Here is a 27062-nt window from a genome sequence, read left to right as displayed (position 1 = left end):
CCCCACAAAACTGTTTTTAAAGATGAATCTTTTTACCCCTTATTAGATTTAGTGGCATACACTTCTTCCTAAAGATTTTAGGGTAATCAATCCACTATAAAGCTAACAGTCACCACAGCATATTAAAGAAATCTACAACAATGTCATACAAACGAGAAAAGCTCAGAAAGCCACAGAATTGCAAAGCTCTATCACACTGAAAGCTCTGATTATCTTATCCACAAACAATAGCTTTAAATAACTTTCAGACCAGAAAGCATTACAGAATCACAAAGACCTAGCTTTACAGTCCACCATCTGATAATACTCAGAATTAACACACATATACATATTTTAAGACCAAACATTTCCAAGACCACCTTTCTGGGTAAAGACAGAACCTGACTAATTCAAGCTGACATAATTTAGAAAGATCTTGGAAGGAGAAATCATCTCTTAGGTACCATCTTTCTAAAAGTCCTTGCTCCTTATATTCTTTTCCATTGCAGCTTCAATATATGCTACTTTTATCACATATCTTGTACCATTCTGAATTCAAATAAGCTAGAGTTAACAGAAATAATTGGATCCTAAGGAAACCATTTCAAACAGTTTCAACAGTTAACATAAGCAGCTATTTCTGGTTCCATCTACAAAACGATCTTTCTCTGAAGACACACAGAATACATTTTAAATGCAATTCCATCACTTGAAAACTTAGAATTTGTCACTGGAACTAAATAACTTACCTATGCAGTTCTTCAAGAGTGGGTCTATAGGTTGTGGATGATCAGAAATAGTGAACTTAACAGCAGTCACCACAGAACTTCGAGCATATGAGGATCCTAACATGAAATAAAATCGTGAGTACGTAACAGTTAAAACATTACAACTACAGAATTTAAATCACACTTAACCCACTCTTTACCAGCTTCTAATATCCTTACAATAGCTGAAGAATAAATGCTACTTATTACTAGTAACGCAATGTAGCCTCCACAGATATACTGGCGTTACATTTTAAATGCTGAGACACAGTATGTGTAATAAATCTTTTCTGCTCCAGAAAACTGAAGCAATGAGCCTACTTGCACACTCTTTTAATTTATCTCATGCAATCCTCTAAACAATTCTCTTCTTTAAAGCAGAAGGACATGAAGAAAACACACTGATACAGTTCTTGATAAACTCATTGATTGGTTCCATCCTTCCTAACTTTACAAATTTCAGAATTCTTATTCAAGAATTAGGAATATATAAAATACTAATGCTCTGCAACAAATCTATCAAGCAGTACGATCCTTTGCTGCCTACGCTCTCCCCTTTAAGTTTTACAGTTTAAGTTTACAGTTTTGTTAAATGTAACATTATTAAATTAAATATCATACTCTGAAAGAAGAACATTCATGCTCTGCATGACTTACTTTCTCCTGCCCAAATGGAACTAAGCTTCACATTGTTCTTGGCAGAGGGTTTTGGGGGGCAAGCAAATTTCAGGAGTGTTACAGAACTTAAGCAAATCACTAAAAGAATCCCACAGCAATTTATTAAGATAATACAAGGCCATTTTTTACAATTTATGCATACAACTCACCTGATGCCAAGTATCCCTTGAGTCGTGGAAGCAGAGTCTCTGGGTCTATTAAAGTAAGCTTGCCCAAGCATTCAGCAACAACATTCCTTGTACCCTCTTCTGCACATTCGCAGTGTTTCAGAAGTAAGGCCCAGATGTTCTCAACATATGGTTTGAGACCAATCACTGATGCAGAGCTAATTATTTCTTTCAAGGAATGAAGAAGAAGGTATTGCCTTTTAGGCTGGCTGGTTATTTCTTGTAAGACAAAAGGCAGATACTCAGGAAGATTGCCAACACTAATACTGCCTAATGCGTAAGATGCTGCTGATTTGACTTCTTCACTAGGAGAAGAGAATGCTTCTAATATTACAGACTTCAGCTCAATTTGTCCACTTAAGTCAATGTGATGCCCAACTTCCCCAAGTGAAAGCAAAGCCAAAAGCCGAATGGAATCCGTGGACCTTGAGTTCTTGACATCTTGAATGAACTGACCTACCACAGCTGGTCCTTCCTTAGGGCACGCTCGAGTAAGGGCAGCCACACATTTGGCAATGGAATAATAAGACTGCTTGTGAGTAAGTGCTGTGCTCTGAGAGTACACTGGACCAGTTAACATGCGCAGCAAATCCATATAGCCTAAATTATTTGTACCAGTCACAACCAAAGCCTGGAAAAATTCTAGCATGGCACTAAGCGCTCCGCCCTGAAGTAGAGGCGATCTCACCAGCCCAATAAGTTCATTGAGAATGGACCCACTAATCTTTGACAAGGAGGAAGGATATACTTTAGCAAGTGTTGTCAGAAAACTGATGGCCATCTGCGATACGTGCATATCACTTTCACTAATAAGAGGTGGAAGCTCATCCAGGACAGCATCAATCATGGCAGCTGTCAAGCTGTCACTGTAATTCTTAATTAAAATATCTAGAGCAGAAAGAGTGCCCAGCTTCAAAGCCCGTTGGTTCTTTCTCAAAAAAGAAGCAAGAATAGGAACTCCTTCCCCCAAGATTGGTCTCAAATCTATCTTCAAAGGAGAACCAGCAATCAGTGTCATGGCCTTCACTGTAGTTAACCGAGTGATTTCATTCTTCAGTCTCTCTAGGAAGATCTGAAGTGTACTAGGCAGGTCTGTGCCCAAGCTGTCACCAAGGCTACAAATGATTTGACCCATGCAAGATATTGCCCTTTCTTTCACCTCCTGATCAATGTCAGCAGCCTTTAACCTCTTGATTGTACAAGTAAAGAGATCTTTGATGTATGGAGAAGCATCAAAGGAAGAAGGCTGGTCTAAAGGACGAATGACTTTCACTAGTTGTTGAGTAACCAAAAGTGCCTCTGATGTGATCTTGTAAAATGGATCTCCAACACAAGCTACAACTGGAGGCACCAGTGCTTGAACATGAGGATGAAAAACTTGGGGAGAATGATTGCAGAGGATCACATACAAACAGGACAAAGCATCTATCTTCAGATTAGAAGAACTTGATTTGTCATTCAGTGAAAAAATTATTCCTGGAAGAAAGATGAAAAATGTATTTTTAGGTTAGGATATTTATACTCTGTTAGAACACTTCAAACTTCTGAAGGAAGGCAGCTATACTGTATTAGGTTGACTGTAGGAAAACACTTACTGAGTGCTTCCCAAGCCCCTTTCTTGCCATTTTATTCAAACAATTACTCTACAAACTTTTTCTACACAGAGGACCTGGGCCATTTGAAGGTTTGTGATGCCTTTTTTTTTTTATTATAAAAGGAATCTGTACCTTTACATTTTCCAAGATTACTTTTCCTTTTTTACTTCAAAATTCAGTATCTGAGGCACTAAAAACTAAAATACAAGCAATATTTTTTGAGATAATCAACTAGAGGCAAATGAACCTTTCATTAAAATACAGAAGAAAAAAAATCCAGTCTTACAGCCAGCCCTTGTTTAAGATTAATGGAAATGGAATTAAAATATGTACATGAATTTATACATACAGTAGCTGATTACATTGCCAATTTCAAATATAAACAGAGTATAGTCAAGACTTTCATCCTGAAGTTTCATATCAAAGTTCTCAGTAAATCTTTAGTTTAATTGTATGCTTCTCATACCTGGTACAAGCACAGGAACATGCTGTGTTAGGGCTCCAGGTAACACATTTACTAGCTCAGTCAGCATATTAAAGCAACACTGACGGGTCTTCACACTTTTCTCCTTCATTTGTTTGTGCAAGGCTTTAACTATGTTGGGAACCTGTAACCATCACACATCTGTTAATCGATTCAATAGCTGACATTTCTTTCATCTGTCATCACTTGGGGAGAAGGCTAAGACAAACCTTTCTCTATTTCTGATTTCCCCACAGAATCAGTTATTGTATAAATAGCAAGAAATGAAGATTCAAAAGAATCACAAACTAAAAAAAAAAAAATAGTATTACAACTTCAAAAGGTGAGATGAAACAAAAGAAAACTACATTTGCATTAATAAAACTATGCAGAGAAACAATTGAGAAGTCAGTCAAATAATTCACTTTAAGAAAAGGAAAATGCCATTTGTCAGCACTATCCTTTTTATTTTGCAAATAAAACATGTTATAGCAAATCAAGTTTTATCATGATTAATAGAGGCTTTGCCTATGTTCTGGGACATAAAAAATAACTAGTTTGCTTTGGCAAAGTGGTTAAATTACATGGGACATGCAACCTCTAAAGGTAAACAACTGAAGTCAGATAAGCATATCTGCCCAAGCCAGTAATTTTAATTTCCATGACTGGAAATAAACTGCTGCACTTTTCTGGGCTGGTTCTAAGGCTTGCAATCCCAGAACACAGTAGCACAGTACTATAACCTGCAATCTATATGTGACAAAAGCATAGCATGGCATATTTCAAGAGCTATCAATATGAATAGGACAAAATATCAATGTGTTTTCACAAAGTTAAGCAAAAAACCTTGATGAATAACCTGACTCTGAAGCATTGTCAAAGGTGTCTCTCCTTGTTCCATTGCATCAGGATCACAAAGCCAACTTTGCACCGGTCGAGTTTGTTTTAAAAGAGAAAGATAAGCATGAAAAACATCTGCTTTAACATTTTCTTCACGTTCTTTGAATCTGGCTATTAAAGCGGGAGACACAGTTTTGTAGAATTCTGGAAGCATTTCGTGTCGTGTGCTAACAACAGCATCCAGACATTTAGCAGCTGCACGCCTTACTTTCCAGCTCATGTCATCATCATCACTATATTCATCATCGCTCCCTTGAAAAAATAAAATTATGCAGATGTTCAAATCTAGACAATCAAAGCATCAAAGCTTTATCTTACAGAAAAATATTGAGTATTTTGCATTTTTTAACCTATTTGATTTTATGCATTATGTAATAATGTTGTACAGGGGAAGTAGTGAGAAATCTTTCCCACTATGTCAAACATGTATTTCCAATTCATTAACTGACATATTTTTCACTTCAGATCTATCATACTACATGCTGTAACCTTTTACCACCTTTTAAGTATTTTAAAATATTTATCTTGCACTTTATGTTCACCCTTGGAATTATTTACCTTCAGCAGTAACATCTAATACTTTTATTCTGAGAAATGAGTTCATACATCACGCTTATAAACCAACATAGAAATTCAATTTGGAGGTATACAAGTCATTCAAATACTGACACTTAGCAGCACTGCCACCATTTCAATTTTCGCAGACCACTGCAAGTTCTCAAGACTCTCGCCCAAACCAAAATACAAATATACCTTGATCATCATCATCACCACCATCAGCATCCATAGCATTTTCATCTTCATCTTCATCATCATAATTGTAATTTGGATCATAGGTAAGATATTTAAGACAAATATTTATTATAGTAGATACATGAGGATAAACTTCTTTAGGACATCTGCACAGTACCAGAACAAAAATAAAGTCAGATTACCTATAAGAATTAAAATATTTCTGCCTAAAAGACTTAACACTACATGCAGTACTCTGAAGACATCATAGCTAAACCAAACACCATCAGTTGCATCCATCTGAATCTGTAATTCAGATAGGACAATGCCACTATGCAACCCAATCTACTAGACTGGAATTTTGCAGAAGAGCAAGACATGCCTTTGGATATGATTTATTTTCCTCATCACTACTAGACAACAAGAATTATTAGAATACTTCCTCCCTCCTGTGTGCATTAGTAGCACTGACACAGTAGAGTTTATGACATCCAAACATAACCCACTGCTTAGCAGTTAAGGTGTAACATTGAGTTACAGGAACAGTTTCAGTTCAAATCTTGCAAAAATATTTTACACCAAGGAGACTACCTTAACAGCTCACAATCAAACAGCACACTGTTAGATATTAAGAAAACTCAAAGTAAGTACCTGAGAATTACTTACCTCCTAACAAAGGATTCAAATGCTTGAATGCAATACTCTCGTAGTTCATCATCGTCTACATTACAAAACTTTACAACCAAAGGAATTATTTTCTCAAGATATTCACCTGATAAGGAAATAATAGCAAAGTAATTACTCTCATCTAAAGAGTCCACCCAGTTACAGATAATTTATATATTTTTCTTACCTATTCTATGACCTGCTTGCCTACTGATAGCAGCAATACACTGTATATAGGTCCTAGTTGTTGACATGGAATCATTTTTAGACAGCTCTGTCAACAGATGTTCAATGAGGTCAACAAAAACCATATTGCCACAACTCATAACCAGGTGACCAAGAGCAATGATGGTTCTTTTCCTCACAGCAAGTCTGGGGCTAGTCAGCTGGGGGAGCAGACAGGTCAGAATTGAAGGATGGAAGTTAACAAGCAGTCCTCCTTGCCTTAAAACAGACAAAACACAAACTCAAACCAATTGAATCTAGATAACTTTGTTCATATATTCTACCAGAATTATTTTAAATATTCCCAGAACACCACAGAGATTCCAATAAAGTTTTTAAATTTTTGGAACTTTCAAAAACAAGAAACGAGTTTAAATATACCTTCAAAGCAGTAAACATTGAAAATTAGCTTAAAACTACAGTTATCAGAAAATGAAACAAATTATCAGTCTTCTCGATCAACTTATCTTCAATACATCCCACTTTTTAGTTTTAACTAAGGTTCCATTTACACTAAATATCTTGCATATCATTTCACTTCAAGTAATCTTTATTTCACATTTTGAAAATTAGGAAGTTAAAGGAGTATTTACTGGCATTCATCAGCGTTTTGGAAGAAGGATGTTTACCTGCTCAGCATATCAGCCATGATATCTAGTGCCTCCAATTGAACAGACACATCTTCCTGCTTGGCAATAGCACTAGTGAGACGCCCTGTGATCTTTTTGCAAACATTAGCTGCTAATGCAGAACCTGAAAGTACAATAAAACCTCAGCATTTCCATAATGAGAAAATACAGTTATTAACAGCAGAGATCATGCCTCTGACTACGGGAAGCAACTTGAATTTAACATGAATCATCTTTCCCACCCAATAAAACAAGTTTAAACAGCAAGTTTCTTTGCTAATGTAAAGTATTATGCTCTGCATTAGAACTGAAAGACTACCTATCTACCCCAAAACATACAGAGTAGGACGGCTTTAGTTTCATAAGTTGTACATAACAGAAAGGATAGTGCTTTTGGCAGGGCAAGCAATGGAAAGCAAAGGCCAAGATAAGCTTAGAGCAATAAATGGAAGGACTACAGGTAAAAATAAAGTAACTAAGAGAAGCACAGAAGTAGATAGAGCCACTTTAAAAAAAAAAAAAAAACAAACAAGGTCAAACCCCTTTACACAAGAAGCTATTTAAGTCTACTTGAAAGACTGCTAAAATAAACATTATATGTGTTTTAAAACTCATGTTAAAATGTATTTGCTACACCTGCATAGTTTCCCCCAACATACACAGCTCATTCAATGTTGCTCAGAGTAATTTTACAAACCAACTCATTTCCTGATGGCTAGCACTCATCTTTGTGTGCATGAAGGGTTTTTTGTTGTTTTCATTTAAATCACACTTTTGGAATGTTGACGTGAAATTAAAGCCATTCCAATCCACATTTTAATTATTTATTTTTAAGTTTATGCATCTCACTACAATCTGATTAACATGTGATTATTTACTGGTGGACTTTCAATAAAGGATGTCAAAATCAGAGTGTGTTTGTATTGTTTGTTTGTTTCTATTTAAGCAACTTCAGTCTCTAAAAACTACATTTTCAAAGCCCTCTTCATCAGCCTTCTCATTCATATCCTACATACAATATCTGAAATCCACTTGAGTAAAAAAGTAGTACTATTAACTGAAGAGCTGCTCATCATTAGCATCTCTTCTGGAGCCAGCTGCCTTCATTTAAAACTACAAGCAAGCATTTCAGTAACTTAACAAGCAATTGTTAGAAACATTAGGTACACTCCAAAACACTTACCGAAACTGAGGCAAGAAATTTGATCATTAAAGAAAAACATGCAATTTTTAATTTAACAGTATTCTATCAACCAAAAAGCAAGAAGAGGTTTAGTTATGAGTACAGCCCAGAGATGTTCCACCAGATGATTATTAAAATAGAAGCTTTTATGCTCCATTGGTTATGCCAATGTTCCTGTCACACAAGTTTTTTTCCTGAAGAGTTGCATCAGAGTGGGAAACTAAGTTTTTGAAACCACCAAAATTCCGAAGTACAGTAACAGAACAAACTAAAAAAACATCCTGAATACAAAACACCTTACCACTGGAAGCTGGGGGGAGTTCTCCAATCACAGTTTTAAGGCCAATGCTTGAAATGTCACGCAACTGTTCTTTATCCGAAAGCATGTTTGTACAGAGCGTATCTACAATGGTCTCCACTTGATACTCCTTCACTTTGCTCACCAAAGGACCAAGGCTGAATAAGCAGAAGAAAGGCAATACATTTGCAACGATAAATAAAAACATCAAAATCCTTCGTTTTTATTTCAGTATTTTGTTTGAAGTCACAAACTTAAGATCGGTTTCGGTCAAAGCAAATGTTTTAAATCTGACAGCTTTTAGCTGGTTAGGTTGATAATCTATCTACTTACATCTAGTAACAAAATACAGATTTAGCACATCTGTTTTCTTTTTTTTTTTTTTAATCTAGTGATGGAAACAATTTTGTATGACTGCTCTGCTTCATGGTACCAAAACTTGAGTCCCTCTTACTTCATCACACTTAATGCCAAGTGTTGTAGGCGACAGCCAAGGTTTATAAAATTACCTACCCAGAAACATCAGTTTATGTACTTGATTATTGCTGCCTACAAAGTTCAGACAAGAAAGCAAACCTCGTTACTACCACATCTTTATTCTACAAAACACTTGGGTTCTTTTTGACACGTTCACTCTATGCCACAGAGTGCCTTAACAGAATACAGCAATGAAATATAAAACAAAAACATAACAAATCTTCATTCACAGAGACCCTTATCAACACTGCACTTAGGGGAAAAAGAGAAAATGTCACTGAAAGATTAATGTTTAGTCATCCCAAATATTTCAAGGATGATGACAATTTTGTTTCTCTTATCAAACGCTTCCTTTTGTTCAAAGCACTGAAGCTGCAGATGGCCCAGTGAAATCTACTTCACTGCTAAGAAATACAGTATCCTTCACTATCTTCCTAACCCTACTGTCAACTTCCACTGCCTCTCCATTGTTAATACCCTGTTCCAGAAAGGAAGTTATGCAAAAAATCACAATGCCTTATTCTGTCTCTATTTCCTTCTAACACTAGCAAGCAATTCTTCCACTTCCTTCTTGAGGCTCTAGGAAAGACACATGAGCAGGACTGTGGTTTTATTGAGCTGTGTAGAAAAGTACACACACCTTCTCTCCCACAAACCCAATGCTGTGCCATTACACAGAGGAGATCTATAAAATGTCACAGAGTACATGACTCACAGTGGCTTGGAGGCCTCCATCCATTTTTCCTCATTTTGCACCAATACTGAAAACATTCCCATGATCTTGCTGTGCTAACACATTTTCTTACTGGGTTTGATCACTAAACACTACAGGGTACAATTAAATCTATTTGTTGTGAAGCAAGAGGGGTAGTTAAAAAAAAAAAAGACCTTATTTTAGTACACAGCATATTTCATAAGTAATCAAAACTAGAATCAAGAACCACAATACAATTGTTTCTACACTGCAAAACTGGTACTGTAAGCACTCACCCACAATCACCAAAGCTTTACCAGCAAAACAAGAAAGACCACCTTGCAAAAATAAGTTACTTTAAAATTCCATTCAGCTGTTAACATTCAAAAAGAAGCATGAGAACTTAAGTTTCCTCACTGCCCCTCTCCCCCTTTCACTCGAGACTTGCTTACTTAGTTCTAACTTTTCTTTCTTTTTTTACAACACCTGCCTTCAGAAAAACCACCTCAGAAATGGGAAATCTCAGAAATTCTGGAAAATTAGCATTGTAAGCTACGCAATCAAAAAACCGCGCGTTCATCAAAAACACAGCAGTTAACCCAGACAGACAGTAACTGCTCTGAAAGACATACCTCCCTAATTTTACAAGCTTCTGCATTTTGATCGACAGCTATTTTCTCTGCGGTGACATCTGTAACATTATTACCCTATCAAATCATGCTTACTGGTGTGATGTCAACACTGGAACCATAGACTGGCCTGGGTTGAAAAGGACCACAATGATCACCTGGTTTCAACCCCTGCCATGTGCAGGTCACCAACCAGCAGACCAGGCTGCCCAGAGCCACATCCAGCCTGGCCTTGAATGCCTCCAGGAATGGGGCATCCACAGCCTCCTTGGGAAACCTGTTCCAGTGCATCACCACCCTCTGTGTGAAAAAACTTCCTCTTAAATATCTATATGATATATGATATGAATATCTAACCTAAATCTCCCATTTTAGTTTAAAACCACTCCCCCTTCACTATCACTATCCACTCTGGTAAACAGATGGACTTCCTCCTGTTCATAGTAAGAATCTCAAAAGGTGAGATGCAACATGAAGCTACTGTTACTGAGTTTGTAGAGGCTTTGGTTTGGCACTGAACCTACAAGAAGGAATAGCAGCCAAACAAGAAGCTGCATGCAAGTCACACAGGAGCACAAGCAATGGCCTGAGGCAAAAATGGAGTCAGTAGTAGCAAGGACCAGCTACAGGAAACAGGAATTGTGTAACTGTAGAATTAACAGAAACACAGATGTATCTCCAGAAAACAATTTTTTCTTCCATAAAAACAGAAGGGCTAATGGATAGCACTGCCTTGATCTTATGTGCAGACATTCCCCTAGTTATGTTTTACTACTGATCCAGATGTCTCACCAAAGAAATCCTATAGTTCAATTTGTGACACCATCCCAATGCTTTTCCACCTGTGGCACACACTTCAAGTTATACACATCACCATCAAATTCAACTCAGAAGAAAGCAGAGAAAGCCTTCATGACATTCTATATACCCTCTCTCTCAGTGCAAACACTGACCAATAGTAAAAGCTGTGTTTTGATATGATGGGCTCACCTACACTGGTTATGATTTCAAAAAGTGGCAAGACGTGCAACACTGTTATTTTTTAGGAATAATTTTTCAAAAGCTTAAACTCTGGTGCTATGACCTTTTTTTTTGTGAAAGTGAGGGCGCAACTTGAGGCCCACAGGTCCAAGTGAGCCTGCGGGGGAAAAAAAAAAACAAAACAACAAAACCATTTGGATGTGGTGCTCAGACACAGAGCACCAGAGGGTTGTTAGAGCTAGGGTAGTATGGTTGGGTTGCGTTGGACTTGATGATTTTTAAGGTCTTTTCTAACCTGAGCTGTCCTATGATTCCATGATGGTTCTCTCTGGTCTGTTCTCTCCTATGCTGCCAGGACAGCAGGTGAGCGACTTCAAGAGCCAGAGCAACCTCCAGATAGAGCCAAGCCCTACAGATCAGAAACCATCCATGTTTCTGCAGCTTACAAGGGCGGAGAAAAATTTATCTGTCCTTCAACAATGTGTACAATGTACAGAGACAACCACCTTACAAACCAGAAATATATGGAAATAAGGGCATGAACAAATGCAGAAAAGAAGGAGCATATTAAAGCCAACTGCAAACTCATCATGTTAGGAGAACATTAGAATGGGATGCCTCCATGTAAACTAAATTTCTTCTACACTGAATTTTTATACTGCGTATGCCTGCTTTTCATTAAGGCTTTATTCTAGCAAAGTTAACAGAGACCAACATGATCTCTGCCAGGTTATAGTAAACTCCAGCTTTGGAGAGCTGAAATTAAACAAGAAAACTGAATGATCTTGTTATCAAAATAATATTAAACATAAGAAAGCAAAGATTAAAGTCTTCAAATCTATCCCAGTATTTATAAAGTACATGAGATCTTTGAGACTGCAGACATTTAGGGCCATAACATCACTGAAATACTGGAAGTTTGGAGAAGTTTTACACATTATTTTGCCATCTACTTGTAAAATAGATTAACATATTTAACACCAGAACAACATTCAACTAGAAGTATCTGTCAAGTTTAATTCCTTGTTAGCCTTAAAAGGAGTATCTTGTAGAAAGGTGGACTGTCTTGCCAAGTTGATTAAAAAACAGTGATAAAGTTGTAGTGTATGAATTTACAATTCAGCGTTCACTATTTGGAAACAAATAGCAATTACCACACTTTCAAAACAGCTTGGTCACAAGTCAGTCTGATAAACAAGGGTAGATCTTTTGTTTTGCTTTTGTAAAATGCTTTGAAAGGTTAAACTGGAAAAAAAATAGAACAAGTTCAAGATACTGGAAAAGAGGTGGGAAAAAGGTGGGATAACTTCAAACTTCATACAATTGATCATAGAATATAATAAGGGAATTATTAGATGATGGTGCAGAGCTAAACCCTGATTAACAAACAGTTACACAGTTCCAGAGAAGTGAAGATATGTGATATGTTCTATCATAACTGTACCACAGTACTGGAAAGAAGCTATCTGGATGCAAAGTATTTCCTTTCAGCAATTACAGGAGGGAAAAAAGAAAAGCTTTGGTTTTATTTCCTGAGTTTCTGAGAGTGATTCTGAATTAAAAGAGCAAGTTTCACATTAAAAAAAAAGGAAGCACTGGCACTAAATCAGCTGCACAAAACCAGAAAAGAAATAAAAAAAAAAAAAATCAACAGGCAAGCAGAAGTTCTGTCCAAGCTAGCATGATACTAATCTCTTAATAAAGGCCATTATTCTGAAAGCAGATAGTCAAAAACCTAAATCAAGTTCTGCCACTCAAGCTAAGTAACTATATCAACTAACTCCCACACTACTGTATTACAAAAATCCACAAATATGTTAAGACAGAAGAATCACCCTCAAGTCTTCACAGTCTAAAGCAGAAAGTTCCTTACTTCACATGTATTGAGAGACAAGCAAACAGTGTGCAAGCTGACAAGCAAAGCTGTCTTCCTTGTTTTATTGGAGTTCAAATCCAGCTCCCCAGGAACATAGCTGGATTCTCAGTTCACCACTAGCTAATAAAACTGTGAGGAAGGCAGTTGTAGGGAAACTTGTGGGTCACTCATCACCATTCAGAAGGAAAGGCTTGAGGCAACAGCATTCACCACACACGCACTAAATAATGTTAGTTTAGGAGCTCAAGACTGTATTTGCTAAGAATGAGAGTAATACAACCCCAAGCTTTCATCACCTCTTTGGTACTACTGGGGGGGGCGGAAAAAACAACCACCCTTATTTCTGTGTTTTTTTAGTAGTAGAGATTTGAGGATGTGCAGCTTAACTCTTAAGTGCTGTCAACAAGGAACTGCCCCCTGCTATTAATTTTACTTGCTGACCTGTATGCGCTTTGGATTTTCTCACCGTTATGAAATGCCACTGGGCACCACACTGAATTCACTTCTGAGCACACAGTCAAACAGGACAGTGAATTTGCTCATTTTGGAACTGCATATTTTACTGGCTCCCACTAATGGGTGGGGCTGCTGTCCTTTTGACTGTACATGGGGCAAAAAGAATGATCTGGTCAAACAGCTTAGAAGTACCCATAGGGTAAAGAGAAACTCACATGCTTCAAGCTCCTGTGAAACTCTAACTTCTACCCCATCTCAGAACACCATGGTTTTCATGCCTTTTGCAGCAATGGCTTCCAAACACATTCCAACTTCCCTTACACTTTTCATACTTCTCTCTCCACATACAGCTCAAACCACAGGATGACTTAGATCTTTAAAACCACAGTTCCACCTGATCACCTATTTTCTCCATTCCCAAAATAAGATAGTGCTTCAACAGCTCAAGCTAAGCTGCTACTCTGCAGTTGGAATTCAAACTCAGAAGACTGCAAGCCAGGGATTCCAGCTGAACTCAAAGGACTGAGACCTATAGTTTTCATTCGGTGACAACTAGCAGACGTGCCTCTCTGTATGTGAAGACAAAAATAAAAATCTTCCTTCCCCAACCCTGCTGTATGTGCCCCAATGTTGCTTCCCTTCTTTCTCACATCAAAAAAAAATAATCACAGTAACAAGACTTAACTGTCATCAAAAATGTTCAACAGAAGCCAAAGGCAGCAAGCAAGTGCAAACAGAGATATCTATCACAAGAACCAAATATGTGCATTGAAGCACCATGTGTAACTTACTATGTAACAGCAATGACAGATTAACATCTTGACACTAGTGGTCAATCATAGACAAACCTATCAGCTTCTCTTCCAGCAGCTGCACTCACAAGGCCTCACACCCATGACCTCAACAGAGCATTTGTGCTTGAGGCACAGCACCTACTCTAATAAGCCTGGAACACGCAATTCCCCGTTGCAGAGATAATCACACCTACTCCTCTACACACCAGCCTTCACAAACTGTAACCTGCCTGGTTTCTTTCTCTCTACCACTACCACATTACTTGGGTTATAAAACCTGCTCAAAATAAGGACAATTTGGGGATTATTTATTATAAAAAAAAAAAAAAGAAGGCAGAAAAGGTGAAACATATTTACCAAAAGCATGCACTGAAATATTACATTTGACCAATTCCAGCTTTATTACAGCATCAATCTTGACAAATTTGACGTTGAGGTCAACTCCTCTGATCAGACCACAGACAACAATCAACCCAGTGCCATAAATTCAGGAAGACTGCAGCTTACTCCTCACCCTTTGCTGGGAAGTTAAACTCAGGCCCTTCTCTGGCACTGCCCTTTAATTTAGGACAAAGGGATTGTATAGACATCTTCAGATTCCACCTAACCATCTCCACAGTTACTAAATCCTGGACAGCAAGGATTTACAAGACTATACCTACAATCTTAGCACATTACTGTTTCAATCAAGTTAACTGAAGAATACAGTTTTATTAAAATAATTTTTGGACGCTGATAGCAGCAATGGCCATTTTCCCCTAACAGATGGGCTCCTGGTGAGCTTGCACATGACTATCTGCCAAGACACAGATTACCACCAAGAATTTTCTCTCTCACAAACGCACCAAGCCATCCCTGACTGCATTCCTAAAAGCTCAATCATTTTCTCCAGTTGCTCAAAAAGATCACAAGTTTCTTCACAAGCTGATCGTAGTCTTCCGCCAGGCTTTCCCCTCAACGTTTTACCAGTGCATCACTAGTTTATCTTCAAATACACACCACTGTTAGTCAGCAGCTACTAATGGCATCAATTCCCTATCCTGCACTTGCTGCAGAGTAAATTGTTTTGCAGGCAACCCAAGTAAAAATCATCTAAAACACCAACAATCATAATTCCAAGGTATGATAACTGTCCACAGTAGTCTGGAAAGTGGGAACTCTGCCATTTCAGTCAAAATGCTACAGTCCAGAAAAGTGTCACTGCAGAACCTGTAGAAAGTATTTCACATCCATAATGCTTCATGCTCCAACAGAAGTACTGTAAATTGAAGACTAGTAAGCATAAACAAGCAGATGTACAGTTACGGAAATACATTCAGTTAAAACTGAACAACAGCAATCTTTCAAAAATACAGCTAGATTTCAGAGTAGCAATCCAGGAAGTCAGCAAACTCACTCTCCAATAAAAGTAACCTGGTTAGTGAGATTCCAAGTAGCAACATCATCTCTAAGATCCTATCTTCTGCTTTTGCAATGACTTGTGTAGCTCTCTTAAAATACATCTTCTACATCTGTCCTGGTTTCAGTTGGGATTATTTTCTTCCTCGTACTTAACACAGCACTGTGTTTTGGATTTAGGAGAAGAATAATGTTGATAGCACACTGATGCTTTAGTTGTCACTGAGCAGTGCTTACATAGAGTCAAGAACATCTCAGCTTCTGCTGGTGACAGCAAGGAAGCTGGGGGTGCACAAGCAGCTGAGATGGGACAGAATCAGGAGGGCCAAAGGGCTGTCCCATACTACATGGCATCATGCTGAACAGTAAAAGAGTTGGCTGGGACAGGGGCAGCCACAACTCAAGGACTGTCTAACCATCAGTCAGTGGATAGTGAGCAATTGCTCTGCGTACCACCTGTTTTGTATATACTTTTATTATTATCATTGTTGCTATATTCTCCTCCTTTTACATCCTATTACGCTGTCTTCATATCAACCCACAAGTTTTACCTTTTTCCAATTCTCTCCCCCAACCCACAGCAGTAGGAAAAAGTGAATGGCTGCTTGGTGCTGAGCTGTTGCCACAACATCCTAAACATCTGCAGCTGGCACTGCCCTTTATACAGCAATGATTTTGACAGACCACCTCCATCAAAAACAGTTGCTCCATAAGTGAAAATACCTAAAAATTATTATAAGGATGTTTTTTTTAAACTATTGAGCAACTAATAAAATCTTAAGTATGTTTATTTTGTAAATGGAATTTGCACTAAAATAAAATAATTTAAACTAAATTAATCGGAATTTAGCTGGAATTTAAACTAAAATAATCAGAGTAAAAGCTGGTCAATTAGATCCACTAGATCATCAGTTAAGAAAAGTATAGCATAGTGGACACGAGATAGTGGAGTTCAGGATCTTGCACAGAGGAAATGAGGAAGCAGGACTGCAACTCTAGAGGAGGGCTAAGTTTAGCCTCTCCTGGGACCTACTTGAAGGAATGCCACAGGTGAAGGCTATGGAAGGTAAAGGAGTTTTAGAGATCTAGTCAGCAATCAAGCATTACTTCCTCCAAGCTCAAGATCAGTATAACACTAATGAGTTTAAAAAAAAAAAGTCATCAGGAGTAATCAGGATACATACACTATGAAGAGTCACACTGAAACAGTGTGGTAGCCTCCTAGGACGGAATGACAGGGTAGGCAGATAAGGAGGGAGCAGTATATGTTGTCTATGCTGACTTCAGCAAGGCTTTCAGTACTGTTGCCTTGTTGGAAGCGTGGGCTCAATGAGTGGGCAGCATGGTAGATTTGAGCCTGAAGAGCCTGATTGGCAAAGCTCAGAGGGTTGTGATCAGTGGCACACCAGCTGCAGATCCCTAGTTAGCAGTGCCCCCCAGGGGTCAGTACTGGGTCTGATCTGGTTCAATTTATTCAGCAATGACCTGGACAAAGAGGAAGAGTGAGTGCACTCTCACTAAGCTTGCTGATACAAAACTGAGAGGAGTGGCTGATAATCCACAAGGCTACACAGCCATTTAGAGTGATCTCCACAGTCAAGAGAGGAGGAACCTCATGGAATTCAAAGGCATGTACAGGGTCCATCATTTAGGTAGGACCAAGTCCATGCCCCATAACAGGATGGGGGGCTGACCTGCTGGCATGCAGGCCTATGGAGAAGGACCTAGGGGTCCTGTGGACAACAAATTAACCATGAGCCAGCAGTGTGCCTTTGTAGCTAAGAAAGCCAATGATATCCTGGGATGCATTAGGAATAGTATTGCCAGCAAGTTAAGGGAGGTTATCTTCCCTCTTCACTATGTCCTGGCAAGGCTGTATCTAGAATATTGTGTCCTATCAGGGCTCCATGGTACAAAAGACATGAAAGCTCTTGCAGTGAGGCCAGTAGAGAACTATGAGGGTAATTTGGGGACTGGAACAGCTCTCTTATGAAGGATAAGAGAGAAAGGACTGTTTAGCTTGGAGAAGACCAGGCTAAACATCAATGGATGTAAGTATCTTATAGGAGTAGTGCCCACTGCTAAGACAATAGGCACAAACATAGGAGGCTCTCTCTGAAAGCTCTCTCTAAAAGCCAGAAGCACTTCTGTAAGTAAGTGAACACTGGCACAGGCTGTCCAGAGAGGCTGTGGGGTTTCCCCCTTGAAGATCAAAAACTGCCTGGACACGGGCCGGGGCAGCCTGCTCTGGGTGACCCTGCTTTAAGCAGAGACTGAACCAGATGGTTCTAGAGCACCTTGCCAATCTCAACCATTCTGTGTGGTTCTGTGCACAACAAATGCTTATTTGCTAATGTTTAAAGATGATGAATCACTGATGTGATATAAGCCATTCATCCAAATGTTTGGAATTAGTTACTAGAAAGTGTTTAAGTACACTTTGAGTCAGCATCTTCATTCCTATTTATGCAGCAGCAACTGTGACAGTGTGACCTTTAAGTAGAATACATTTGAAAATACAGTTGTCCATAGAGTATCCTCTTTATTACAGACATCATCTCATAACCAACTACAGTATGAAATCAGCATTTTAGTTGCTAAATAAACACACAAGGAAAAGAAGAAAAAAAAAACACAAATGGAAAAATATATTTGACTCGAATTACCAATATAGCATGATGTATAACAGTGTATTACTGCACATACAAAACACTTCAAAAGCTGCTGAACCAGATCAGCCACACAGCATATGTGCATCATCCTGTTCACATTAATGACTCACACTCACAGCTTCAAGCAGGGTTCCCTATACTGAACTGCTGCCCAGAGAAGTCACATTGATAAATGCAGTCAAACTACAAGGAGGCAAGAGGAATCACTCAAAATAATTATTTCAATGCCTTGTTTTTATTTGTATTTTGAGATAGATATATATGCATATGAATGGTTATTTATTTTAAGTTTCATGTATGAAATAATACAAATTTGTCAGAACTGTTTTCAACAGCAGAGCATCACATCATAAACAACTGCTTAGAATGAGCAGCAGTTCATCCTAAAACTGAAGCACTGAACATATGAACTCATCAGTGGCAATTTGGGCTATCAGAACATTACTAACAGTGAAGCACAAACATCTTATGCTTAGGCACACCATTCTGCTTGTCTAATTCAGATGCATGTAATCTTAGATAGAACTACAGGCAGTATAGCTACTGCCACCAAAAGGTACACAGGATACCATTCCGGACTACATGAATAGCCTTCAAATGTGAATGCTGCAAGAGTGTCCAAAAGTGTTTTCTATATTGGTATGATAATCTATGATTATCAGATAGAGCAAAAACCTCCTTCAGAGTAAAACTGACAGGGACAGCCAAGGTAAAAAAAACAAAAACAAAACCAACTAAACACCTGACCTAGTTTGCATCCAGTGTCTGGAACAACAGGAGTTTGATGAGTACAACCCTTTCTCTTCTACTGATTGACTTTTACTACAAGAGTACTAAACTCAGTTGATTGACTTCCCTTTTTATTCAGAGGTGAACAGCACAACTGTCTTGCAAGGTTGCTATCCAAAGTATGCATCAGCTCAAAGTGCGAACCAAAAGCAAACATACTTTATCCTATCCAAAAGCAGCACAAACTGAAAGGGTCAAGAACAAAACCAGCATGTGCTTGGAAGAGATGAGAAAAAAGTTAATTAGCATTTTAACAAGTGGTGCACTTCCTAACTAGATGTGAAAGAGATCAGTGGATAAGGCAAAACTTACTTGTTACTACACTTGCCTAAGAACAAATATTGCTTTAAGGCTGTTCTCAGTAATTTTAAATCTGCTCTCTTCAGTGACCTCAGTTAAACAAACCTTGAAAGAACTATTCTCCTTCAAGAGATTCTTTCCTGTTTTAGGAGTAATCGATACCACTACCATTCAGAGTTTCCACAGACCCAGCTGGAAGAGGAAGCTCCCCTAACAAATTGGGAATCTTTCTTCCTCAAGAAAAGGGCTGTCTGAAACACAGATTTAGAGGTACTAAGTTTCCATGTACCTTTAAGACGCTCCTCTGAGAGGGAATCTATACTTGAATGGGTCATCAAGCATCAGCCTGATTAAAGTTCCTGCTGATAGTCTCTAAAGAGCACCAGAGCATTTAATTTAATAAGGTAACCTAAACAGTTTATGCTTTCCTCAGCTGAAAGGGACAGAAAATACTTGACAAGTAAAGAACAGAAACAGCACACAAAGTTGGGAAAAATATGCTGGTCAAATTTAACTTTTCAACAAATCACATTTCCATCCAGTACTGCAGCAGATGGAAGACACTGCATCACCTCCAAATGTCTTAAAAAAGCTACAGCTTAACTGCACCTCAACCTCTCCTATCCCTTAACCTCACTACACTGCTGTGCTACCAATGCTTATCTGATCATAGGAGGAAAGAGCTAAGCCAGAAGAAATCTAACTCCCCAAACCAGTCTACAACAAAATCAGATATGCAACAGTGCAAAAAAAAAAAAAAAAAAAAAAAAGAAACAAGGGTGAGAACATCAGAGCAACAGCAAAATTAGCTTAAATTCGCTTAAAACTGTTGTAAAACAGTACTGTGAGTCTAAGTTACCTTAAGAAAAGAAGGCATTTTACAGCGTTCTTCCAACCTACAGTGTCCCTCAAGCATATCTGCAAGGGATTGGGACCAGACCAAACAGAACTTGATATGTTCAAGAATGTATACATTTTAGATGAAGGCTCACAATTTCTCTGAAAACTTTTATCACATTTCTTACCCCCTCACAAGAAGCTAAATGCTGTTCTTTAACACGATGTGGATTTTTTTTTTGTTTTTACTAGAAGTATTCTAAACATTAAATTGATTCTTTCATTTTAATTAAATCCAAGTTTTTCTCAGTCAAAGAGAACTCTAAAAAAAAAAAAATAAAAATGGAAGACACTTAATAAGAGAAGTATAGGGCACACCTACATGCACAGACAATCATCTATCCTTTCAATTTCTTCCCTCTGCAGCCTTTCTTTAATGTTTTAATAAACGCTACTTTGGAGTGGAGTTTCAAAGTTCTAACCTTGCCATTACAGACTGTTACATACACGTCACACACATTAATCTGAACTTCAGGTAACTTCAAGTGAGCATTCCAGAAGAGCACTGCATGTATGCTGCAACAAGTTTTACCACAAAATGTTACTTCAGTAAAAGACAATTCTAAGCCTTAGCCAAGTTCCATAATTACATAATGTCTTTCATGCATTGCTCTCTCCTGAGTACAGGCACTCTGTTTCAAAGCCATAGAATGTAAGCTGTACTACAAGAGATTCTGACGTTCCACAAGTTCAAATGCAAGAGCAACATATTATTTTGTGTTACTTTCTCTCTGAAAGGTTTTAGTTATCTCTTAGAATATTTCAGAAGGTGATGTAAATACTTCTTGTAAGTATAGAAGCAGATGTATGAGCAGTCCTTAATCTTCTGCTCTGTTAGTTTCTGTTAGTTTGATGGCATCAATTGTAAAGAAAGCTGAAACAACCTGATCCAGTCACAACATGAAAATCCTCTTCAAATCAGTCCCAAGCTCCTCCACAGTGAATTTACTTCACTACATGCCTCATGAAATGTAAAACTTTCAGTAGCTCAGTTGGAATATTTAAAGAAAAAAAGTTGTTCATGAGCAAGAAGTAATGTCAGGAGTACCAAGGAGCTTCTCAGAGATGCCCTCCTGAGGGCACAAAAAGTTAGAAAGATTGGGTGTGGAAAGCTACAATAAAGGTAGCAACTGTTCAGAGAGGTACAATAGCCAGAAAAGCCACCACAGGTGAAGTTAATTCAGTGAAGGAAGAAAGGGTACCAAAGCTGCAGAAGCCTCTGAAAAGCAAGTAACTGCACCACAATCCCATAAAATATTTGCAGTTCCTGCAAAGCATGTAAAACCACACGATCACTTGAATGTTAGTGAAGAGGCAAGTTCCATGTTTGACAACCAAGACTGTGCATTTACTTTATGTTTTTGTTTCTGCCTGAAAACACTCCAGTACAACAATTCTATCATCTACCTTCTCACTGTCAAACATCATTGCAGCAACTACCCACCAACTATCATCTTATAAAACCTACTTAGAATTCAAGAGTCATCACCAGAGAACAAGCATTTTAATCATATACCATCAGCAATGACTGTACACCATATTTATCACCTTAAATCCAAAGTGTTACATTGCTGTATCAACAAAAGAAACTAAAACTAAGGCAGATAACCTAAAAGGGTTCCTCAGTGGAAAAAAAAAAAATAAATTCAATTAATTCAGCACAGCAGCAGTCCTTTAAGTTTTTTGTTTTCTGTTTTTCCTTTTTTAAACTAACCCTTTGTTTTTCAGTCAACAGACAATTCTTTATACCATAGAAAAAGAATACATACCATTTAACAGCTAAGTTCTGCACCTCACCGTTTTTATCTTCCAGTAATTTCAAAATCATCTTCACCACCTTTCTTTCACTGTCATCATCCAGCTTGATAGAATCTTTCTGTAGTTCTGTCATCAAGTCATTAGTAGCCATAAACCTGACAAAAGACAGTCAGATAATTATTGCTGAAAGAATATGGGTTACTCACAGTGCTCTACAAGACAAGACTTTCAGTTTCCACCATTTGTTATCACATGAACCACACAGTGTTATCTACTTTGTGTTGCAAGCAGCATTTCTTCTACTTACACAATAAATAGGAAGAAAATACAATTTTAAAACACAACCTTTAGTTAGGTCATCACCTTTCCTTGATGAGGATAGCTACGCATCTTACCTCCACAGTTTACACAGTGATTCAGATGATCCCCATAACAAAGCTGACACTTTCCCCCATCTGAAATAGTTCTTCCATTAGCTACACCAACCTTGTAAGAAAGTCTCATCTCTGCTCTGAGGTTATTTGAAAAGAACTTTGAAACAAGAAGAACAATACATTCTTCCAGATGTTCACAAAAAGAACACAGGCATTAATGGAGAAATAGAAGTGAAACTATGATTTATGCATTTTTCATCATCTGCCCAGACTGGTTTGTTTATAATCCAGACAATAGCCAAAGATGTTTATCCAGTCCTCAATCCAGGGTGAAACACTGAAGTCTCAGATTAATCCTTGAGAGATCAATCAAACAGAAGCAGCTTTCATACCAACTAATTTGGTATTAAATTCTGCTGTCACACTGACCAGCAGAAGAACATACTGAGAAATGACTTTCCAAAAATACTGCTTTCATGCCTCTTGTTTCTTTTCTTTCTGAAGTCTGTTTTCCAATCTGTTCCTCTTTCATGTGTCCTTTCTTCTCAAGCAAAGTAATAGAGATGCTTTACTCAATTACAGTTCCCAGGGGCTTCACTACCAATCCCAACCCCATCCAAATGCCCAGAGAAAAAACGGTCTGCAATTATCCAGTTAAGGCTGACATTTGGGCTTGAGATACATTAGCTGCAGACATCACTGCAGCTCAGGTCATACTTGGAAGGTTATCTCTACAGCTTGACCTGCTTGATACTTGTTGTATTGAAAATGAAAGCCAAGACTTCATAATCTTAACGTGCACCACAAACACCAGATGCCTCCCTTCACATAACAGACCAACTTCTTGTCTTTTAACAGCCATTCCAGGCTAATAGTCTTAAGATGTTTCTCACTAAGATAAGTGAAGGCCTCACTCATTTTCCATTCACTCCAAGAATCCCACTGAAGCAAGCCTACAATCTGACATGAACCAGATGCTTGCATGATGGATGTAAACAGCACCAGCCTTTAAGCAGAGCAAGGAAAAAGGCAACTTGAAAAGTAAATGTAACGGACAAATAGGATGGGAATAAGGACATCCACAAAGTCAAGCAGAACTTTAAAAAAGTCATCTCCACCTTACTGCTCCTTTTACTTTCTTTTCTTAAACCTTCATGGCCTCCTATCATGCCCTTGATCAATAGCCCCCATTTGCTAGCCTTGTTAACTCTCACCCCCTACTTGTGACAATTTCCTTGACTCAGCAGAGATCACACATCATCAGTTCATCAGATTTCTGCACTAAACCACAACAGGGATCTTCCTGGCAGACAATAAAATAATCAAAATAACTAAACCCCACAGTGGTATGGGCAGGAATAGCAACTTTAAATCGAAGTAGCTGCTATTTAGAAACATGATTTTGAGTAGTTTAGATATGGTCTTTGGTCACAACTGCTTCCTCCTTGAATGCATCAAAGTTCCCATGGTGCAAAGCAGCAACATCTCTGTAGCTCCCACCCCCCCCCCCCCCCCCTTCACAGAACAGTCATACTCTTCCTCTGTGAGCACAGCGCTCCTCCCACAGCCCCAAAGTAAACTGTCACCTTCCACTGCTGCCCATTTAGAACTTCAGTTGCTGGACAACAAATGTCACAAACAACTGCATCAGAAAAGTTAGTTTATCCAGAAACTAGAGGATTCAAATTTACAGTGAGATAGCTACTGAAGCACTGTTGGCCATCGGCTCGCTGATAACAACGATACCACCTCTCTTCAAATACACATGGTCTAATAAAAACATCTATAAATACTGGTACTCAGAACTACTATACCCATTATGCAAATACACATCACAAAGTTTTCATAAAAACCCCACGTAATGCTAACGCAGCCAGTTTGTAAAGGCCTACCAGCATTCATTTTTATGGATTGTAATTCGGATTCTAATTTTGGTCACTTTTTTTTAATATTTCAGAATTCCACAGTTGTTCAAAGATCCTGAAATGGGTAATCCATTAAACATGATCTCCAAAAGTTAAAACTTGTTCTGTAGTTGAGATGCATCACTTGGAAAGAAGTGCTTGCTACAGCTGCATCAAACAGGTATTACCCATTTATTTTATGCAAGAAGTTTTAAACTCACTGAAAATCAGGAGCAAATACATCACACCATTTCTTGAGATACCCTTCCCATGAGTGCAAAACGCAAAGTTCACTTAACCACACACAAAAAGATAACAAAAATCAAGCTAAAAAATATTTGGTAATACTCAGAAGAGAAAAAAAAATATCTGTTTTTCAGTGTAATGAAACAACTCAGGCAATTCTGAACTATGTGCTTCAGATTAACCAACTTCAGTATTAAAACTTGGCAAGTTCGCAATTTAAATTTTGCAGGTATCCTACCATAACATTCCAAATAGGTGGACGTGAAAAAAATATACACAAATGTGCCCAGCGCTTCAACAGCTCTGTCAAAAGCAAGCAAAACGATTCCAAATCCATTTCTATGGCTATTTAACCATCAGCTGTTTTCTGCTAGACTTTAATATGCTAATAAGAGATTGATTTGGATGTCAGCAAGCTCTTGAACTCCAACCTAAGCACTGCAAAGATGCAGCAATGGTGTAAAACCCAGGAGTGTTTCATACGTATCTGTTCTGATGCACTCTGTTCAACAGCCCAAAGCTTCAAATGTGAATTTCTGGCGACTCATCTCAATGCAGATGAAGAAACGCAATTCTCTTTAAACTAATGCTTTGTTAGAACCACACAAATAGATATATATATATTTAACTTATTACTGAGCGATCTCCCGAGGTCCCTTCCAGCCCCTACGATAGCAATACTATATTTCATTTTCTGATTTTTTTTCCATTTTTATCTTTCCAGTTCTTACACAGCAACCAAGCGATTCAATAAGAAGCACCGCTCAGAAACACAGCTGCCAGTCCCCACAGAACTACACTGGCTTCTCCCTTGGAACGCACGCAGCCTCAGAGGCAGCACCAAGCCACGCGGGGGGCACAGAGCCGCTCTGCCCACAGCTGCGACACCCGGGGCACGGCGAGCTCCGGCCTGGACGGGCTGTGCGTGCGGAACGGCAAGAGCCGCGCGCCCGGCGGCCGGGACGGGCCTGACTCACCCGGCCCAGCCCCTCGGCCCAAGCAGGCCGCCCGCGGCCCGGCCCCGCGCCTCCCACGGCCGCAAGCACAGCACGGGGCAGACGGCCCCGTTCCGCACGGCGGGCCGCCGCCTCCGCCCGCGGGCTCGGCCCCGCTCTTCAGTGTCGAAGCGGGCACGGGCCGGGCCTCGCCATCACCGAGGCCTGGGGGCGGCGCGGGCCCCACCTGAAGTCCTTGTCGCTGGACGTCATCTTCTCCAGCAGGTTGGAGATGTGGTACGAGGCGCTCGCCATGTTGACGCCGGCGGCCTGCGGGAGGAGGAGAAGGAGAGAAGGAGGAGAGGGCGGCGTCCTGCCGGCCTGGCCGGCTCCACTTCGCCCGCTGCTGGGGACGGCGCGGGGCTGGGGGGGGGGGAGGCGGGCGGGCTCCGCCGCCTCCTGCGCTGCGGCTGCACGGGGGCGGACGGGCGGGGCGGCGGCCGCTCGCGCTCGGCGCGGGGTCGAAGGTCGCCGGGGGCCCCTCGCGCCGCCGGCGTCGCCGATTGGTTCCGCGCACGGGCGGGTGGCGCCGCGACGTACGTGGCGCGGAGCGTGCGCGGGAAGCTCGAGCCAGTCTGCCACCAAGGACTACGAGTCCCGGCGTGCACCGCGCCCGCCGCCTCAGCCGTTGGCGGTGCGTGTCGGGATTTGTGGTTTAGTGGGACGACGGAGCTTCGGTTGGTGGCCGGGGCGCGAGAGCGCCACTCTGGTGGCACTGCCGCTTCCGTGGTGGTCTGTAGGAGCTGAGCTGTCTGAAGGCGTCGGACAGAAACCAACAGCGGCAATGTGAAAATGCAGCGTTCCTGGTGAAGAAAGGCACCTTCCTGCCTGTTTAAAACAACTCCAAAACACAGGTGCTTCTAAAAGCCCTGGGAGATGCAGAGCACACCAAGAGATTTTTTTACATGTTGTACAGTCAGTGAATATACAGATGTTATAGAATAGCAGAGAACTTGCCTACATAGTTATTACACCAAAGCAGAAAACAGAAAAGATAGGAACCTCACCCATATCTTGGGCTTGCTTAGGAAACCCCAGCAGAGCAGATCTCCAGAAGAGATCCTCCCCCACTGCTAGTCAGCTCTTAAATGGGTCTAGGAGAGATGGAGCCAGGCTCCACCCCTTCCGCAACACAGGTGAATTGCCTTCACCTGTGCTCCTGTGTCTGACTCATTGCTCGCCTCAGGTGATCAGTCAGAGGTTCAGGCAGTGATTTAGCAGTTCCCATACACATATGTTGGCACAGCTTAAAAACCCATCCCGACAAACAGCAGCAGCAGTAGGTGGCAGCCAGCTGGGCTGAGCGTGTGCACATTCCTGAGAGCTGCATTAGGCTTGTGTGGAGTTGAGCAGCACAGTGCCCAGCAGCCTCCAGGCACACAGCATAGCTCAAGTGTTGATACCAGCAACTACATAGAAGTGCACTTGTTTAGAGTTAGCTTGGCCTACCTCCTTGCTGTACATGGCAGTCTTATTGTTTTTCTGGGCAGCCTTTCATAGCAGCAGGAGGAAGGCCTATGCTCTTTACCAAGTGAACAGG

At 39.8% G+C, this 27062-nt stretch overlaps 1 protein-coding gene across 1 annotated transcript in view; it reads right to left on the bottom strand.

Annotated features, from left to right (window-relative positions):
• The window catches only part of CAND1 (cullin associated and neddylation dissociated 1), a 28619-nt gene extending 2733 nt beyond the window's left edge, over window positions 1-25886 (bottom strand). Inside the window, exons 1-11 of the mRNA XM_042872534.1 lie at window positions 25710-25886; window positions 22015-22158; window positions 8286-8440; window positions 6802-6925; window positions 6135-6391; window positions 5948-6053; window positions 5303-5448; window positions 4509-4801; window positions 3653-3794; window positions 1574-3067; window positions 729-824 (exon numbers count right to left, since the gene is read on the bottom strand). Coding sequence (XP_042728468.1) covers window positions 729-824; window positions 1574-3067; window positions 3653-3794; window positions 4509-4801; window positions 5303-5448; window positions 5948-6053; window positions 6135-6391; window positions 6802-6925; window positions 8286-8440; window positions 22015-22158; window positions 25710-25777 — 3025 coding nt within the window. The 5' untranslated portion in view covers window positions 25778-25886. The remainder of the gene's footprint in view (window positions 1-728; window positions 825-1573; window positions 3068-3652; window positions 3795-4508; window positions 4802-5302; window positions 5449-5947; window positions 6054-6134; window positions 6392-6801; window positions 6926-8285; window positions 8441-22014; window positions 22159-25709) is intronic.
• Between the last annotated feature and the right edge of the window lie 1176 nt (window positions 25887-27062).

The sequence above is a fragment of the Lagopus leucura genome, unplaced genomic scaffold (assembly GCF_019238085.1).
Source record: "Lagopus leucura isolate 7727_CA_CO unplaced genomic scaffold, USGS_WTPT01 Super-Scaffold_100008, whole genome shotgun sequence".
Lineage (NCBI taxonomy): Eukaryota > Metazoa > Chordata > Aves > Galliformes > Phasianidae > Lagopus > Lagopus leucura.
The sequence above is the reverse complement of the archived record's forward strand: the minus strand, read 5'-3'. Positions and strand labels throughout refer to the sequence as shown.